Source organism: Pelophylax lessonae (genome assembly GCF_965119305.1).
Source record: "Pelophylax lessonae genome assembly, chromosome: 7".
Taxonomy (NCBI): Eukaryota; Metazoa; Chordata; class Amphibia; order Anura; family Ranidae; genus Pelophylax; species Pelophylax lessonae.
Window position 1 is genome coordinate 64,601,521 of NC_138774.1, and position 17,138 is coordinate 64,618,658.

The window sequence follows — 17,138 nt, forward strand, 5'->3', positions numbered from 1 at the left end:
TGTCCCTTGGTGTCATCACATCCAACGCAGGGCTTATAGACCCTCCTCCGATCTTGATGACGGACCTTAGACTGCTGGAACATTGGGGAGAAGACACTGAGGCTTGGGATCCGACTTCATACCTCCCAACCGTCCCTGATTCGCTGGGACCGTCCCGGAATTTTAGGCAAATCCCGGTTTTCCGCGAATGTAGGCTGAGTCCCGCAGCTGAGCCCAGTACAGGAACAAGTTCTGGTACTGGACTCCACTAATCCCCCTGTCTGGAGCGCCTTGCTGCAGCTGTCAGGCTGAGGCTCTCTCAGTGCCCAGCAGCACAGTCCCCCACCCGCTGTACGGGATGTACGAGGAGAGAGGAGGAGGTAGGTTAGGTCAGCTTCACCTCCTTTCCATGTCCCTCTGTGCCCACCCACAACTCCCAGCGTGCAGCCCATCTGGGCTAGGAAAGGGGTTGTATGGGCAGGACATTTTAAAGCAGCCAGTGATCCTGATGTCTGCCTGAACCTCTGGTCTGGGGAGCAGCCAGCCTGGCGTGAGTCAGCCCTCCCCTCTCTCTCTTTCTCCCATGTGCCATTGCATTCCTCCTTCAATGTGCCATAGTGTTCCTAACTTCCATGCGCCATAGCGTTCTTGCCTTCCATGTATCATAGCGTTCCTGCCTTCCATGTGCCATAGCATTCCTGCCTTCCATGTCCCATAGCGTTCCTGCCTTGCATGTGCCATAGTGTTCCTGCCTTGCATGTGCTATAGTGTTTCTGTCTTCCATGTGACATAGTGTTCCTGCCTTCCATGTGCCATAGTGATCCTTCCTGCCTTCCATGTGCCATAGTGTTCCTGCCTTCCATGTGCCATAGTGATCCTTCCTGCCTTCCATGTGCCATAGTGTTCCAGCCTTCCATGTGCCATAGTGATCCTTCCTGCCTTCCATGTACCACAGTGTTCCTGCCTTCCATGTGCCATAAGGTTCCTGCTTTCCATGTACCACGGTGTTCCTTCCTTCCATGCGCCATAGTGATCCTTCCTGCCTTCCATGTGCCATAGTGTTCCTGCCTTCCATGTGCTATAGTGATCCTTCCTGTCTTCCATGTGCCATAGTGATCCTTCCTCCTTTCAATGGACCATAGTGATCCCTCTTTCCTTTCTTCCAAATACCATAGTGATCCCTCTTTCCTTTCTTCCATATACCATAGTGATCCTTCCCTGTCTCTCCCTCCCTAAGGGTTGATTTTCACTAAAACACAGTGCAGGAAAGGCGTGTTCTGTGTGCATTTCCCCACAATGCATGCAACCATGATAACCTTGTGAGACACAGCTACAGCTAAAGGGGGAGCACTTGGCAAGGTGGTAAAACCATGTGGTTGAGCCACCATTTTACCACCCCTACAACCACTAGTGTGAATCAACCCTAAGGGTGCAGGTCACTCTCTCCCTGAAGTATCCCTCATTCTCAAGTTCAAAAGTTTGGAGGTATGCGAATTGTGAGACCCTAAGTCACGTGACATGTGAAATCCCATTTTAGTCAATCAGAGCTGTCTTAACCGCTTGCCGACCACCCCACACAGATATACTGCGGCAGGGCGGCTCTGCTGCGCATAATCACGTAGATCTACATGATTATGTGCATGTGGTTTCCGCAGCGCGCGCTGCTGTAGCCGTGCTCCCGCTGAGATTAGACAGCGGGAGCCAGACCGTGGGAGGAGCAGGCTCAATCGCTGCTGGCCTCCCGCAATCTTCGGCTAGAATGACAGAAAAGTCACCTGCTTATGTAAACAAAGCAGGCGGATCTTCTGTCAGAGAGGCAGGGAAAGATCTTGTGATTCATCTAAGCTAAATCACCAATCTCTCCCTGCCTCTGTCCAACCCATCCCCCCATACAGTTAATAAGCACAATAGGGAACACATTTAACCCCTCGATCACTCCCCAGTGTTAACCCCTTCCCTGCCAGTGTAATTTTTTACAGATTTTTTAACACAGATTACCAGAGATGTATAGTAACTAAGTAGAACTACTTCACTACAGTACTTAAGTACCGAAAGGCGGTATCTGTACTTTCCTAGAGTATAATTTTTTTCTCCTACTTCCACTTTTACTTCACTACATTTTTTTCAATGATTTCAATACTTCTACTCCGATATTTTTTTTTGTGCTGCATAGTTACTCGTTACAATTATAAAAATTACCACTGCCAGAACAGTAGATGGCAGGTTTCATGAAGCTCAAAACATGTGTATTATCAGTGCATACGAAAATAAATGCTACTGTATGTATAAATAAAAGCTGCATTTGAAATAATAAAAAAGAATATGATGTTCAAACTTTTAAATTCTTTCTTTAATAACTACATAACACAGTACTTGTACTTTTACTTTCAGTACTTGAGTAGCAATTTTTTTTCAAAACTACTGGTACTTTTACTTTTAGTACCTGAGTAGCAAAATTTAAAAAAAAACTACATGCAATACTTAAGTACAAAAAATGTTGAATACTTTAGTACTTCTACTCAAGTCACTTTTTAATCTAGCACTTCCACTTCTACTCAAGTCACTTTTTGATCGAGCACTTGTACTTTTACTCAAGTATGGGTTTCGAGTACTTTATACAACTCTGCAGATTACTGTATTAATGTCCCTGGTCCCCAAAAACTGTCAAAAATGTCAGTTAGGCATCTGATCTGTCTGCTGCAATGTCGCAGTCCCGATAAAAATCACTGATCGCCACCATTACTGATAAAAATAAATAAATAAATAAAAAGTGCAGAAATCGATACCGTAGTTTGTAATCGCTATAACTTTTACGCAAACTATATATAATATATGTATATATCTATCTTATATATATATATATAACATATGTAGCAGAATACAAATTGGCCTAAACTGATAAAAAAAAATTTGATTTTTACATTTTTTTTTTTTATTGGGAATATTTTATAGCAGAAATTAAAAAATATTGTTTTTTTTCAAAATTGTCACTCTTTTTTTATTTATAGCACAAAATATAAAAAACGCAGAGGTGATCAAACCACCAAAAGAAAGCTCTATTTGTGGGGAAAAAAAAGTACATCAATTGTATTTGCATACGGCTTCGCACAACCGCGCATTTGTCAGTTAAAGCAAAGAAGTGCCGAATAGCAAGAAATGGCCTGGTCATTTAGGGGGTAAAACCTTCCAGAGCTGAATTGGTTAATTAGCACTACCGATGTTCCTCTGACTTTAGAAAAGGTTCCTGCACTATTTTAGGCATGAAATGCGAGTGTGACTGACTGGAGTTGGTTCACACATGTCCGCAGTGCAGTTTCCAAAGGTTTCCTGTGCGTTTTTTGGTCCTGGTTCAGGTGCAAATTCAGGCAAAAATTTGGACCTGAACCATTAAACAGAAACGCACCAGACCCCAGGCTGGAAACATAGGTGAACCCGGCCTCAAGGCGACTTCTATCCAACTTGGATATCCAACTAATGGAAGTTGCCTCCAAGTCGGAGTCTTAATTGATGCCATTTGGATCCAACATTACAGGAAGAATACACAGGCATTCCCTGAAGTTGCTTCAAATTTGCGCCACTTTAGGTTGTGGCAGTGTGACCCGAGCCTTAAGTGGGGTTCACACTATAAGAAAAACGGGCGAACTATTGGTGGATTTTCCTCGTTGTTTTACAGCAAATTAGAACCAATGAACGAAAATTTTCACGAAAATTCTCGCACGACAAAGGCTTTTTTTTTTGTTGTTTATTGTTTCTGATCATGCGCAGTCCTTCTTTTCTGATTTTACTTGTACAAAAATTGTACAAAAATGGTACACATTAAACAAAAATAGTTTTTTTTGTTCCTGTACAAGAAAATTTTTTGGAATTTGTCCCTTCGAAAATTTTCGTACGAAAATTTGGAATCGGCTGTAGAAAGTTGTGTACACACTATACGAAAATATTATGAAAATTCTTTGGACGAAAATGTTCGTCCGATTTTCTAGGCCTTAATGCCTCGTACACACGCATCGATTATAGGCCGGGAATTTTCGGCCAACGTCCGATCGGCCGATTTTTGGCTTGTTAGTATGATGCTTCCGACAACCGACTCCGACTTTTCGGCCGAAAAAAATCTGGTGTGCATGCTATAAAATTTTTGTCGGCCGTCAACACAACGGCTGATTTTCCGTCAGTCAGTACTGATTTCGGCAGACAAAAATCAGATGAGCAAGACTGGGCATGCTCAGAGAAGGAAAAACACACGGAAAGTAAACCAGCACATAACATCACTTCTGAAGTTGGTTTTTGTTGACCAACAAAAGTCCAGTGCAAGTCTAGAGCACATTTCAACCAACAAACAACACTGGACAAAAGACGGCCGATCGGTCGGCCAACAATCTGTGCATGTGTACGAGGCATTAGGGTCTAGCAGTGGAGTACTGAAAAAGAAAAACCTTCTTTACCAAAGCCCCCCCTCCGACCTAAATGAGCAGTTAACCCTTGCAGCACAGGCGCAGCCCAACTGCAATAGAGAGTATTCAGGTGTCCCGGAATTAGGCATTAAATGTCTATGTGAACTGTGCCTTCTATTCTCATTGTTGTTATGGATCCAGCCATGCCCCTGGAAAAAAGGACTACTAAAGGATAAAGGAACAGATACTGCAAAGTCAGCACTACAGATGCTGCAGTCAATTTGTGGAATGTAAAGGATGCTTCGCTGAGCGCCTGTGTGATGGAGCCGCGGTTCATGGGGCACTTACCATTAAACAGAGCACAGCACTTCCCTGGAATGGGACAGATGCTCTGCTAAGACGTCAGATATTCTTGGGAGAGCAGTCTGCCAACATAATTCCCTGACAGCATGCCAGTTATTACATTTGGAATAAAAGGTTACATTTAAGGATGCACTGGCATAAGCGTTTCGCCACGCTGCAAATCCCAGCAGAAAAAAAAATCTTCTGATTTCCGCGTCTGAGATTGATGGCTGTGTGCGGATAGCTGCGGCCACTGTGCCCGTTCGGTGAAATGACAGGCTGTTGCAGTGCTGTATTTTGGCCTAGGCCAACAAGGCCCAGGCCTAGGGCGGCACTTTGCAGGGGGGCAACAAAATAGCCACCCCTGCCTCCATCTGAGACTCTTTTAGCCACTGGTTGGTAGAGCCGCCTGGCGTCTAGCAACCAGTGATGTCACACCTTCTCCCACCCCCTCTCTCTCTCCCATCTCCCTCTCTCTCCCATCCATTCTTCCTCTCTCTCCCACCACCCATCTCTCTCTCCCACCACCCCCTCTCTCTCTCTCCCCCACCCTCTCTCTTTCTCTCACCTCTCGCGCTCTCTCTCTCTATTCCCCCTCTCTCTCCCTACCCGCTCCCTCTCTCCCTACCCCGCTCCCTCTCTTTCACCCCCTCTCCCTCTCTCATCCCTTACTCTCTCTCTCTCATCCCCTCTCTCTCTCTTTCATCTCCTCCTCACTCTTTCTCTCATCCCTCCTCTCTCTTTTCCACCCCCTCTCTCTCTCTTCCACCCCCCTCTCTCTCTCATCCCCCCTCTCTCTCATCCTTCCTCTCTCTCTTATCCCCCCCCTCTCTCTCTCTCTCTCTCTCACCCCTCTCTCTCTCCCCACCCTCTCTCTCTCTCTCACCCCATCTCTCTCATCCCCTCCTCTCTCTCTCTCATCCCCCTCCTCTTCCCCCCTCTCTCTTTCTCTCTCTCTCTCATCCCCTCTCTCTCTCCTTCCCCCTCTCTCTCTCTCCTTTCCCCTCTCTCTCTCATCCCCCTCTCTCTCTCACCCACCCTCTCTCTCTCTCTCTCTCTCTCTCTGAACACCCTCTCTCTCTCTCACCCCCCCCTCTCTCTCTCTCTCTCTCTCTCTCTCTCTCTCTCTCTCTCTATATATATATATATATATATATATATATATATATCTCCCAACACCCTCTGTCTCTCTCCCCCATCACCCTCTCTCTCCCAACACCCTCTCTCTCTCCCACCATCCTCTCTCTCTCTCTCTCTCTCTCTCTCTCTCTCTCACCACCTTCTCCCTCTCTCATCCTCCCTCACCGTCCCTTACCCACCCCCTCTCTCTCTCCTGCTCCCTCTCACCTCCCCTCTCATGAGATCTCAGGGGCTCTTGCTAGGACTTGTAGTCCTTCAATTTTGGAGGGAGTCACATCCGTTAAACAGGAAGGGGTGGGGCAAATTTACAAAGGAGGGGGAGGGGGCGCCCAATTTTAGTCTTGCCTAGGGCAGCTCAAAACCAAAATACACCACTGGGCTGTTGGTGTGCTTGAGTATAAGGTGTTCATGGAATGTTGTGGCGCTTTTCCACTGCATGGAACCGAACGGTTCGGCTCACTTTTGTGCTTTTCCACTGCATGGTACCACATGGTATGGTGTTGGAACGGTATGGTACGGTACGGCGGCGCTTTTCCACTACATGGAACCGAAAGGTACGGCTCGCTTAAACAGTACCACCTCAGTTGTGGCTCCAAGAGGGCCGTACCGGTACCTTATCCCACAATCCTTTGCATGCAGCCTTGACTGTTTGTCACTACTAGTCACTGATTGGTCAGAGAATCGTTGTTATCCCACCCACTTTACTTTAGTGGAAAAGCAAACCGTACCGAACCGTTCCAACACTGTACCATGCGGTGGAAAACCAAACAGAGCCAAGCTGGGCCAAGCAGGGCCGAGTGGAGCCGAGCCGGTACTTGCAGTGGAAACGTGCCATAATTAATGATAGAAATAGAATCCCAACCAAAAATCAAGAAAAAACACACAATACAAATGTTATAAATTGAGTTGCAGTTCAGTGAAATAAGTATTTGATCCCCAAGCAAAACATTGACTTGGAGGAGAAACCCCTGTTGGCAAGCACAGACAGGGCCGCTGATAAGGCAGTACAGCCAGCCCTCTTGTACTGGGCCCAGGCCTCGTCAGTTCAAAAGGGGTGCTCGGGCACCTTCTGAGCTGTGCTGTCTTATTGTAGTCACCGATCCTCTTTTGCCTCCCCTGCAGTGTTGCTAGCTTCTCCTCTCCCTCACCTTGGCTGCACTGCAGGGAGAGTGATTCTAGCACATGGGCCCCTTCCATCTGCTGTCCGGGCCCCCCTGTGTGCCCCTTTCCCCTGCAGCACTGCCAGCTTCCCACCTCTTCTCTTCCACGGGCAGCTGCTGCGGGCACACAGAGGGATTCTTCAGGATGGGGAGCGGGGGAAGGGGTCGGTAGGGAGGGCCCTGTCAGGTAAGCTGTATGGGGCCCTGTGATTTGTAACAGCAGCCCTAAGCACAGAGGTAGGACGTTTCTTGTAGTTACTGGCCAGGTTTGCACACATCTCAGGAGGGATTTTGGTCCACTCTTCTTTACAGATCTTCTCTAAATCCTTATGGTTTCTTGGCTGTCACTTGGCAACTTGAAGTTTCCAGAGGTGGGAGACTCGAGTCACATGACTTGACTTGAGTCAGACTTAAGTCACCAGTTTGAGGACTTGAGACTTGCTTGACTAAAATTGATAAAAGACTCGACTTGACTTTGACTTGGTATTCATGACTTGAGACTTGACTTTGACTTGAGACATATGACTCAAAATGACTTTACTTTTTAATTAAATATTTGCATTTTCTCAAGATGTGTTAAAGCAAAATGAATGTGCCTGTTATGTTTCTGACACCACAGTCACTTAAAACACCCCAGTGTGTTCTGATTTTTAGGACACTGGCTGTTTAACAATGGAAATACTTAACATGTTTTTAGTGACTGTGGTGTTGAAACATGACCGGACGAAGGATTTTGAGCTGTTTGGGCATTCAAAGTGTTTCTTTAATATGCCAAGAAAAAAGCACTAAGCAGTAAGTTCATGTTGAAAATAAAACAAAACCTTTCCTGACCACTGACTTTTAACTGATTTAACCACTTTACCACCGGAGGATTTTGCTGTCTTACGTCCAGGCCACTTTTTGCGATTCGGCACTGTGCGACGTTAACTGACAATTGCGCGGTCGTGCGACGCCGTACCCAAACGAAATTTACGTCCTTTTTTCCCCACAAACAGAGCTTTCTTTTGGTGGTATTTGATCACCTGTGCGATTTTTACTTTTTGCGCTATAAACAAAAAAAGAGCGTAAATTTTGAAAAAATAACAATATTTTTCACATTTTTTTATATAAAATTCCCCCCAAAAAAATGTAAAAATCTAAATTTTTTTACATTTTTGGCCAATTTGTTTTCTGCTACCTATGTTTGGTAAAAAAAATCACAATAAGAGTATTTTGATTGGTTTGCGCAAAAGTTATTGCGTTTACTAACTAAGGGAAAGATTTCTGTAATTTTTGGTGTTTTTTTTAAACGCGTAACGGTGGCGATCTGCGATTTTTTTGCGGTACTGCGACATTGCGGCGGACAGATCGAACCCTTGACTGACATTTTTGACACTTTTGGGGGTACCAGTGACATTTCTACAGTAATCAGTGATATAAATATGCACTGTTACTGTAAAAATGACACTGGCAGGGAAGGGGTTAATTTTATTGGAGAGGGAGGGGTTAATGTATGCCTGGTGGTTACTAACGTGTGTGGGGGGAGGTGACTGAGTGACACAGGGACAGATCGCATGTTCAGCTATGCTGAACCCTGCAATCTGTCACTGTCTGTCACTTAGGAGATCCGCCCGCTTTGTTTACACAAGCGGGCGGATCTCCAAACTCGATTCCCTGACGATTGGGGAAGAGCGGCGGTGATCACCGCCGCTCCTCCCCTGGCCCGACTCCCGCTGTGACTGAAAACAGCGGGAGCGCGCCTCCGGCGGCGCGCGAGCGCCTCCAGGGGCGTGCGAGCGCCGCCCAGAAGGGGAGGAGCTACGCCGCTGGACGGAATCGAGCCACTTTGCCGCAGTACAGTCCCAGTGACTGGTCGGCAAGTGGTTAAAGGTGAAAATTTTGGTAGATCAGTATTTTGACTTGATTTGTGACTTGACCAAAATAAATGACTTGACTTCTAGCAGGGACTCGACTTGACTTGCTTGCTTTTCGCCACAGTAACTTGGGACTTGCTTGAGACTTGAAGGTTAAGACTTAAAACTTGCTTGTGATTTGCACATGTGTGACTTACTCCCATTTCTGGACCCCAGATCTCTCCATAAAGAGTACCTGTCACTGCCTATTACTGTCACAAGGGGTATTTACATTCCTTGTGACAGTAATAAAGGTGAACGAAAAAAAAAAATAAAAGTAACAGTGTAAAAAGAAAAAAAAAAAAGTGAAGCACCCGGCACTCCGTGCTTGCGCACAGAAGCGAACGCATATATAAGTTGTGCCCACATATGTGAACCGTGTTCAAACCACACATGTGAGGTATCGCCATGATTGTTAGAAATGAAAAAATGAAAAGTCAGCAGCTACAAATACTGCAGCTGCTGACTTTTAACCACTTTACGTCCGCTCACAGTAATATTACTGCGGCAGAGTGGCTCGTTATCGTCTGACGACGTAGTACTACGTCGTCAGACACTCCCCCTTCTGGGCGGCGCTTGCGCGCCGCCGGAGGCTCGCTCCCGCTGTTTTCATTCACAGCGGGAGTCGGGCCAGGGGAGGAGCAGCGGCGATCGCCGCTGCTCTTACCCGATCGTCGGGAATCTAGTGTGGAGATCCGCCCGCTGTGTGTAAACACAGCGGGCGGATCTCCATAGTGACAGGGAGTGACAGATCGGACTGTTCAGCATAGCTGGACATCCGATCTGTCCCTGTCTCACAAAGTCACCTCCCCCCCCACACGTTAGTAAGCACCAGGCATACATTAACCCCTCCCTCTCCAATAAAATTAACCCCTTCCCTGCCAGTGTCATTTTTACAGTAACAGTGCATATATATAGCACTGATTACTGCAGTAATGTCACTGGTACCCCCAAAAGTGTCAAAAATGTCAGTCAAGGGTCCGATCTGTCCGCCGCAATGTCGCAGTCCCGCAAAAAAAAAACGCAGATCGCCGCCATTACTCGTTAAAAAAAAAACACCAAAAATGACAGAAATCTTTCCCTTTGTTAGTAAACGCAATAACTTTTGCGCAAACCAATCAAAATACGCTTATTGCGATTTTTTTTACCAAACGTATGTAGCATAAAACAAATTGGCCAAAAATGTTTTTAAAAAATTGGTTTTTACGTCTTTTTTGGGGGGAATTTCATATAAAAAAATGTGAAAAATATTGTTATTTTTTCAAAATAAACGCTCTTTTTTTGTTTATAGCGCAAAAAGTAAAAATCGCACAGGTGATCAAATACCACCAAAAGAAAGCTCTGTTTGTGGGAAAAAAAGGACGTAAATTTCGTTTGGGTACGGCGTCGCACGACCGCGCAATTGTCAGTTGAAGTCGCACAGCGCCGAATCGCAAAAAGTGGCCTGGACGGAAGACAGCAAAATCCTCCGGTGGTAAAGTGGTTAATATACAGACACTTACCTGTCCAGGGAGCCCGCCATGTCGGACCCCTGCCGCTGATTTTCGGATTGGCTGTCAGGTTGCTGCTGCCGCCATTCATCATAAGGGAAACCGGCAGTGAAGCCTTTTAGCTCCCTACCGCGCACTGGGCTTTCTCATTGGTCCGGCGGCAGGGGAAGAAGAAGGGGGCGGCGTCATCTCCCAGAAGTGGGGAAGGGTACATGTCTAAAACAGGTACCCATTCGCCCCTGAAAGGTGCCAAATGTGCCACCGGAGGGGGGGGGGGTAGTTTAAGCAAATCAGCAGAAGTTCCAATTTTTGGTGGAGCTCGGCTTTAACTACCTGCCGCCCGCCGTGTATTTATTGCGCGAAACTACGTACCTGTGTGTTGTTCGTTCGATAGCCACTAGATGGCACAATCGCGCTGCCAGAGGCGCTTGCGCCGTGATTGGCTAGTCAGGATGTCAATCAGCGAGTCCGGTAGACCTGATGTCGGCCAGCCACACACGATCGTCCCGGGGAGAGGCAGAACTGCGGTCTGCCTATGTAAACAAGATGGAGATCTTGTGTTCCTGCTAAGTAGAAACACGGATCGCTATCTTCCCCCAATCAGAGCACCTCCCCACACAGTTAGTAAGCACTCCCTAGGGACACATTTAACCCTTAGTACAGTGACAGTGCATTTTTTGTTAGCACTGATCACTGTATTAGTGTTACTGATCCCCAAAACGTGCCAGTTAGTGTCCGAATTGTCCTCTGCAATATAGCAGTTCCGCTATAAGTCGTTGATCGCCGCCATTACTAGTAAAAAAAATGAATAAATAAAAATTCCATAAAGATTTAATGTTTGTTGGCACGCAACCTTTTTGCGCAAACCAATCAATAGACGCTTATTGGAAATTTTTTTTTTTACCAAAAACGTAGCAGAATACAGATTGGCCTAAATTGAAGAAATTTAATTTTTTACCTTTTTTATTGGATGAGTTTTATAGCAGAAAGTAAAAAAATACTGTTTTTTTTTTTTTCAAAAAATAAATACCATCCAAATACCACCAAGATAAATCTCTATTTGGGGACATCAATTTTATGTGGGTACAGCGTGGCACGACCACGCAATTGTCAGTTAAAGTAACGCAGTGCCGTATCGCAAGAAATACATTATACAATCTGATTGTACAATTTCCTTCAGAATTGCCACACATCATACAATCTGATTGTACATTCGCCTTTAGGATCCTCATACACTATACAATCTGAGTGTACAATCGCTTTTGGGATCACTATACATCATACAATCTGATTGTACAATCTTCTATGGGATCGCCACCTCATCCCTTTAAACCAGGGCACACATTACACAAGTTCTGAGGCTGATATAATGCAGATAAGGCACTAAGTGATATTAATTACCTCCCTAATCAGCCACAGAACCTGTGTAATTAATGTGTGTCCTGGTTTACAGGGATGAGTTGGTAACCCTACCCCCCCGCCATACATGATACAATCACTGACCATCATACAAATGAATTGGTATCAGTAGACTATACAGTACACACTAGAACACGCCCCCTGCTCGGGTCACATGACTGACTAGCCCCAGCTTGTTTGTGGAATCTGCAGCCTCCAATCGGCCGCCAGCACAATCTGAGCAGATTGACAACCGCAAGTCAGGGCCTGGGCAGGTGACGTCATGACGCAGGGGACGTAGTATGGGCAGGAGCTTGCCGTGAAGCCAGAGCGGCCATCTTGGAGCATCAAGGAGAGCTATAGGAAGACTGGAGACAGGCCGGGCCCCGGGGCCGGAGGAGGAGGAGAGGGCCCTGGATAGCCGAGAACACGGGGGAAACATGTCTGAGACATACGGTGAGAGGAGGACTGGGAGGGCTGCTGGCATGGTGGGGGAAGGGGGTGAGAGCTCAGGGATGGGGGAGGTGAAGAGACAGGTGAAGGGACATGGAGGAGGAGGATAGAGGGATTGGAGTGACGAGCCATTCCAGTGATGGGGGCTGTAGGGTGGAGGATGGGATCAGTGATGCAGAGTGTGGGGGTGACAGATGATATCAGTGATGGGAAGTGTGGGGGATGGTAATCTGTAATAGAGGGCGAGGGGTGACATGATGGAGGGTGACAGGTGACGACTGTGATGGAGGGTGGCAGTTGACAATGGTGATGGAGAGTGGCAAATGGCAGGGAGTGATGACTGGAGGGCGGCAGTTGACAATTTGCCAACTGTGATGGATTGTGGCAGTTGCCAGGTGACGAAGGGACGATGATGGAGGGTGGCAGTTGACAGGTGATGTTGGTGATAAAAGGTGTCAGTTGACAGGTGACATCTATGATGGAGGGTGGCAGTTGCCAGGTGATGGAGGGTGGCAGTTGCCAGGTGGTGGAGGGTGGCAGTTGCCAGGTGCCGACGGTGATGGAGGGTGGCAGTTGCCAGGTGGTGATGGAGGGTGGCAGTTGCCAGGTGGTGATGGAGGGTGGCAGTTGCCACGTGCAGACGGTGATAAAAGGTGTCAGTTGACAGGTGACATCTATGATGGAGGGTGGCAGTTGCCAGGTGCCGACGGTGATGGAGGGTGGCAGGTGCCGACGGTGATGGAGGGTGGCAGTTGCCAGGTAACTTTGGTGATGGAGGGTGGCAGTTGCCAGGTGGTGATGGAGGGTGGCAGTTGCCAGGTGCCGACGGTGATGCAGAATGGCAGTTGCCAGGTAACTTTGGTGATGGAGGGTGGCAGTTGCCAGGTGGTGATGGAGGGTGGCAGTTGCCAGGTGCCGACGTGATGGAGGGTGGCAGTTGCCAGTTAACTTTGGTGATGGAGGGTGGCAGTTGCCAGGTGCCGACGGTGATGGAGGGTGGCAGTTGCCAGGTAACTTTGGTGATGCAGGGTGGCAGTTGCCAGGTGCAGACGGTGATGGAGGGTGGCAGTTGTCAGGTGATGGAGGGTGGCAGTTGCCAGGTGCCGATGGTGATGGAGGGTGGCAGTTTCCAGGTGCCGACGGTGATGGAGGGTGGCAGTTGCCAGGTGCCGACGGTGATGGAGGGTGGCAGTTGCCAGGTGCCGACGGTGATGGAGGGTGGCAGTTGCCAGGTGCAGACGGTGATGGAGGGTGGCAGTTGCCAGGTGCAGACGGTGATGGAGGGTGGCAGTTGCCAGGTGCAGACGGTGATGGAGGGTGGCAGTTGCCAGGTGCAGACGGTGATGGAGGGTGGCAGTTGCCAGGTGCAGACGGTGATGGAGGGTGGCAGTTGCCAGGTGCAGACGGTGATGGAGGGTGGCAGTTGCCAGGTAACTTTGGTGATGGAGGGTGGCAGTTGCCAGGTGCAGACGGTGATGGAGGGTGGCAGTTGCCAGGTAACTTTGGTGATGGAGGGTGGCAGTTGCCAGGTGCAGACGGTGATGGAGGGTGGCAGTTGCCAGGTGACAGTATATTTGGACTGGAGGGATCACAGAGCGGTGACAGTACAATTGGACTGGAGGGATCACAGAGCGGTGACAGTACATTTGGACTGGAGGGATCACAGAGCAGTGACAGTACATTTGGACTGGAGGGATCACAGAGCGGTGACAGTACAATTGGACTGGAGGGATCACAGAGCGGTGACAGTACAATTGGACTGGAGGGATCACAGAGCGGTGACAGTACATATGAATTTGAGGGATCACAGAGCGGTGACAGTACATTTGGACTGGAGGGATCACAGAGCGGTGACAGTACAATTGGACTGGAGGGATCACAGAGCGGTGACAGTACATATGAATTGGAGGGATCACAGAGCAGTGACAGTACATTTGGACTGGAGGGATCACAGAGCAGTGACAGTATGTATGGATTGGAGGGATCACAGAGAAGTGACAATACAATTAGACTGTCCCTCCTTTGTTCCCCATCTCGGTCTTATGTGAGCCATTTGCTTGTCACTAATACTTCTCCTATTTTCATTATCCCCCCCCCCCCCTCCCCCATCCAGCATTTGTAAGCCACACTGGTTTCATGCTGACACAACTGCAGCCTCAGTGCAGACTCATCAGCGCACATCAGTGTAGGAGAAAAATTACTTATTTACAAAGTTTTATGTAGCACTACCCCCGTAGGAGTTGCAAATGTCAAGGTTCCCTACTGTTGCACAGCCAGTCACATAGCTTTTTTTTTTTGCAAAAAATAAAAAAACTCAGCAGTGATTAAATACCACCAAAAGAAAGCTCTATTTGCGTGAAGAAAATGCAAAAAAAATGTATTTGGGTACAGTGTTGTATGACTGCGCAATTGTCATTCAAAGTGCGACAGCGCTGAAAGCTGAAAATTGGCCTGGGCAGGAAGGGGGTGAAAGTGCCCTGTATTGAAGTGGTTAAGAGAACCAATTCCCATGGGGAGAAGAACACTGCTGTTCAGGTAAATGTTGGTGAAGTTTTTGGGGAATCTGACCATGTTTGATGGTACGTCCCAAATATGGGTATCCCATGAAACATAGCGACGGAAGGACCACTCGCTGCGATGGCTGGGGCAGGGGATAGCAGGATTTCTTTAGTCATTTCCAGTTTTGTCTCTCGCTTGTCCCGGGGTCCATCCTTCCTCCTCCCCATTGAGCAGACGGCGGATTTACACCCAGAACACGCGCTGCGCTCTGACAGTTCCATTGTTGTGTTCAGGAGTAATCTTCCAGATCTTAGAGTTCTATGGTCCTTATGCAGCAATATATTAAAAGTTTACCTTTTGACTTTTCATGTCCTTTAAATGCTCATTAAATCTACCTTTGTTGCACAATGCTGGCAGCATGGCTGAGCAATAAAAATGTTCATGTGGCTCAATTATTATTATGCAGGATTTATTCGATGCCAAGAGTATGCACAGTGCTTTACAAAATAAAGGGAGACATTACAATTTAATACAAAAGGGTCAGGAGGGTTCTGCTCCTTAGAGCTTACAATCTAAAAGAAAGAGGCAAGTGATACAGAAGGTAATGACTGAGGGGATGAGTTGATGGAGAAGGTAGATGTTAGGTGGAGATGGGATAGGCTTTTCCAAAAAGATGAGTTTTCGGGGATCATCTAAAGGCAGAGAGAGAAAGAGATAATTGGATAGATTGGGGTTAGGAGATCCAGAGGAGGGAAGACTCTGGGGAGCTCCTTGAGGCAAGCATAGGAGGTGACGAGGGAGCTAAAGAGCCGGAGGTCTTGGGACGAGCTAAGAGGATGGTCAGGGTGATATTTTGAGATGAGGTTGATGATGTAGCTGGGAGTTAGAGATATGGATGACCATACACGTATCAGTTTTTTTCTTGATCAGCCAATGGGCTGATCGAAAAAAAACCTCAACCGATTCTGTCATCCACACATTCAAGGTGGGTGGGGGAGTCCTTCCCATTGTGTCATTGTATTCCGACAGTGGGACCTCTCCACCCTCGGAATACACAGATCATGCTGCAATGTATCATTTTCCAACAAGCCTGTACGAGTCAGTCCTTAGATTGACTGCTCTCGAGTGGGAACAGCCATAGATGGATGGAATCTCGGCCAGTCCCTGCTGAACTGGCCAACTTTTGACCATCTGTGGCCATTCCAATTCATGGGAAGTTAAAGCGGAGTTCCTGGCCTGGGATAAAAATACCCCCGGGACAGTCAGGGCTAGTGCATTTTAGCAATGATAGCCTCTGAACTGTCCCCCGGGTTAACTTACCTTGAACATTTCTTGTCCAGCGCTGCCATCTCAGGTGTGGGCAGCTGAAGCCAGGGTGTTCTCTTCGGTCCCAGAATGCCCTGCACCGGCCCCGCTCGTCAGTTCTGGCACAGACGCGTCATTCCTGCACAGCTTCTGGGCATGCGATAACTTTTGCGCAAACCAATCAAAATACGCTTTTTGCGTTTTTTTTTTTTTTTTTATTACCAAACATATGTAGCATGAAACAAATTGGCCGAAAATGTTAAATTTTGATTTTTACATTATTTTTTTTGGGAATTTCATATAAAAAAATGTGAAAAATATTGCTATTTTTGCAAAATTGACTCTCTTTTTTTGTTTATAGCGCATGATCAAAAAATCGCAGGTGATCAAATACCACCAAAAGAAAGCTCTGTTTGTGGGAAAAAAAAAGGACGTCAATGTCATTTGGGTACAGCGTTGCACGACCGCGCAATTGTCCGTTAACCACTTGCCGACTGCCTAACGCCGATCTACGTCGGCAGTCAGCCCCTCACAGGCAAAGTGACGTAGGGCTACGTCACTAGCTTGTGAGGGTCTAGGGAGCGAGCGCGCGTGGTCACGGACCCCCCCCGCGCGTGTGACCAGCGGACCCGATGTCCGCCGGTCACTCGGCGATCGGCGGTGGAGAGGGAGAAAGTCAGGCAGCTTGTGTAAACAAGCCACCTGTCATTCTCCTCGGTGTAAAGACACGGATCTACTATGTAGATCCGTTGATCAGTGTCCTTACAGCTGAAGCCACAGCCAATCACAGTAGAAAGCACGCCCCTAGGGACACAAACAGCCCCTCCCTCCCAAATAAAGTTAACCCCTTCACTACCAGTGTATTTTTACAGTAACAGTGCATATGTATAGCACTGATTACTGTAGAAATGTCACTGGTAACCCCAAAAGTGTCAAAAATGTCAGTCAAGGGTCCGATCTGTCCGCCACAATGTTGCAGAACTGCAAAAAAATCGCAGATCGCCGCCATTACGCGTTAAAAAAAAAAACAACAAAAATGACAAAAATCTTTCCCTTTGTTAGTAAACGCGATAACTTTTGCGCAAACCA

At 47.3% G+C, this 17,138-nt stretch overlaps 1 protein-coding gene across 1 annotated transcript in view; it reads left to right on the forward strand.

The window, feature by feature from the left end:
- The first annotated feature begins 11,989 nt into the window (after positions 1 to 11,989).
- Positions 11,990 to 17,138, forward strand: part of RAB4B (RAB4B, member RAS oncogene family) — a 52,884-nt gene continuing 47,735 nt past the window's right edge. The window contains exon 1 of the mRNA XM_082262768.1: positions 11,990 to 12,248. Coding sequence (XP_082118894.1) covers positions 12,233 to 12,248 — 16 coding nt within the window. The 5' untranslated portion in view covers positions 11,990 to 12,232. The remainder of the gene's footprint in view (positions 12,249 to 17,138) is intronic.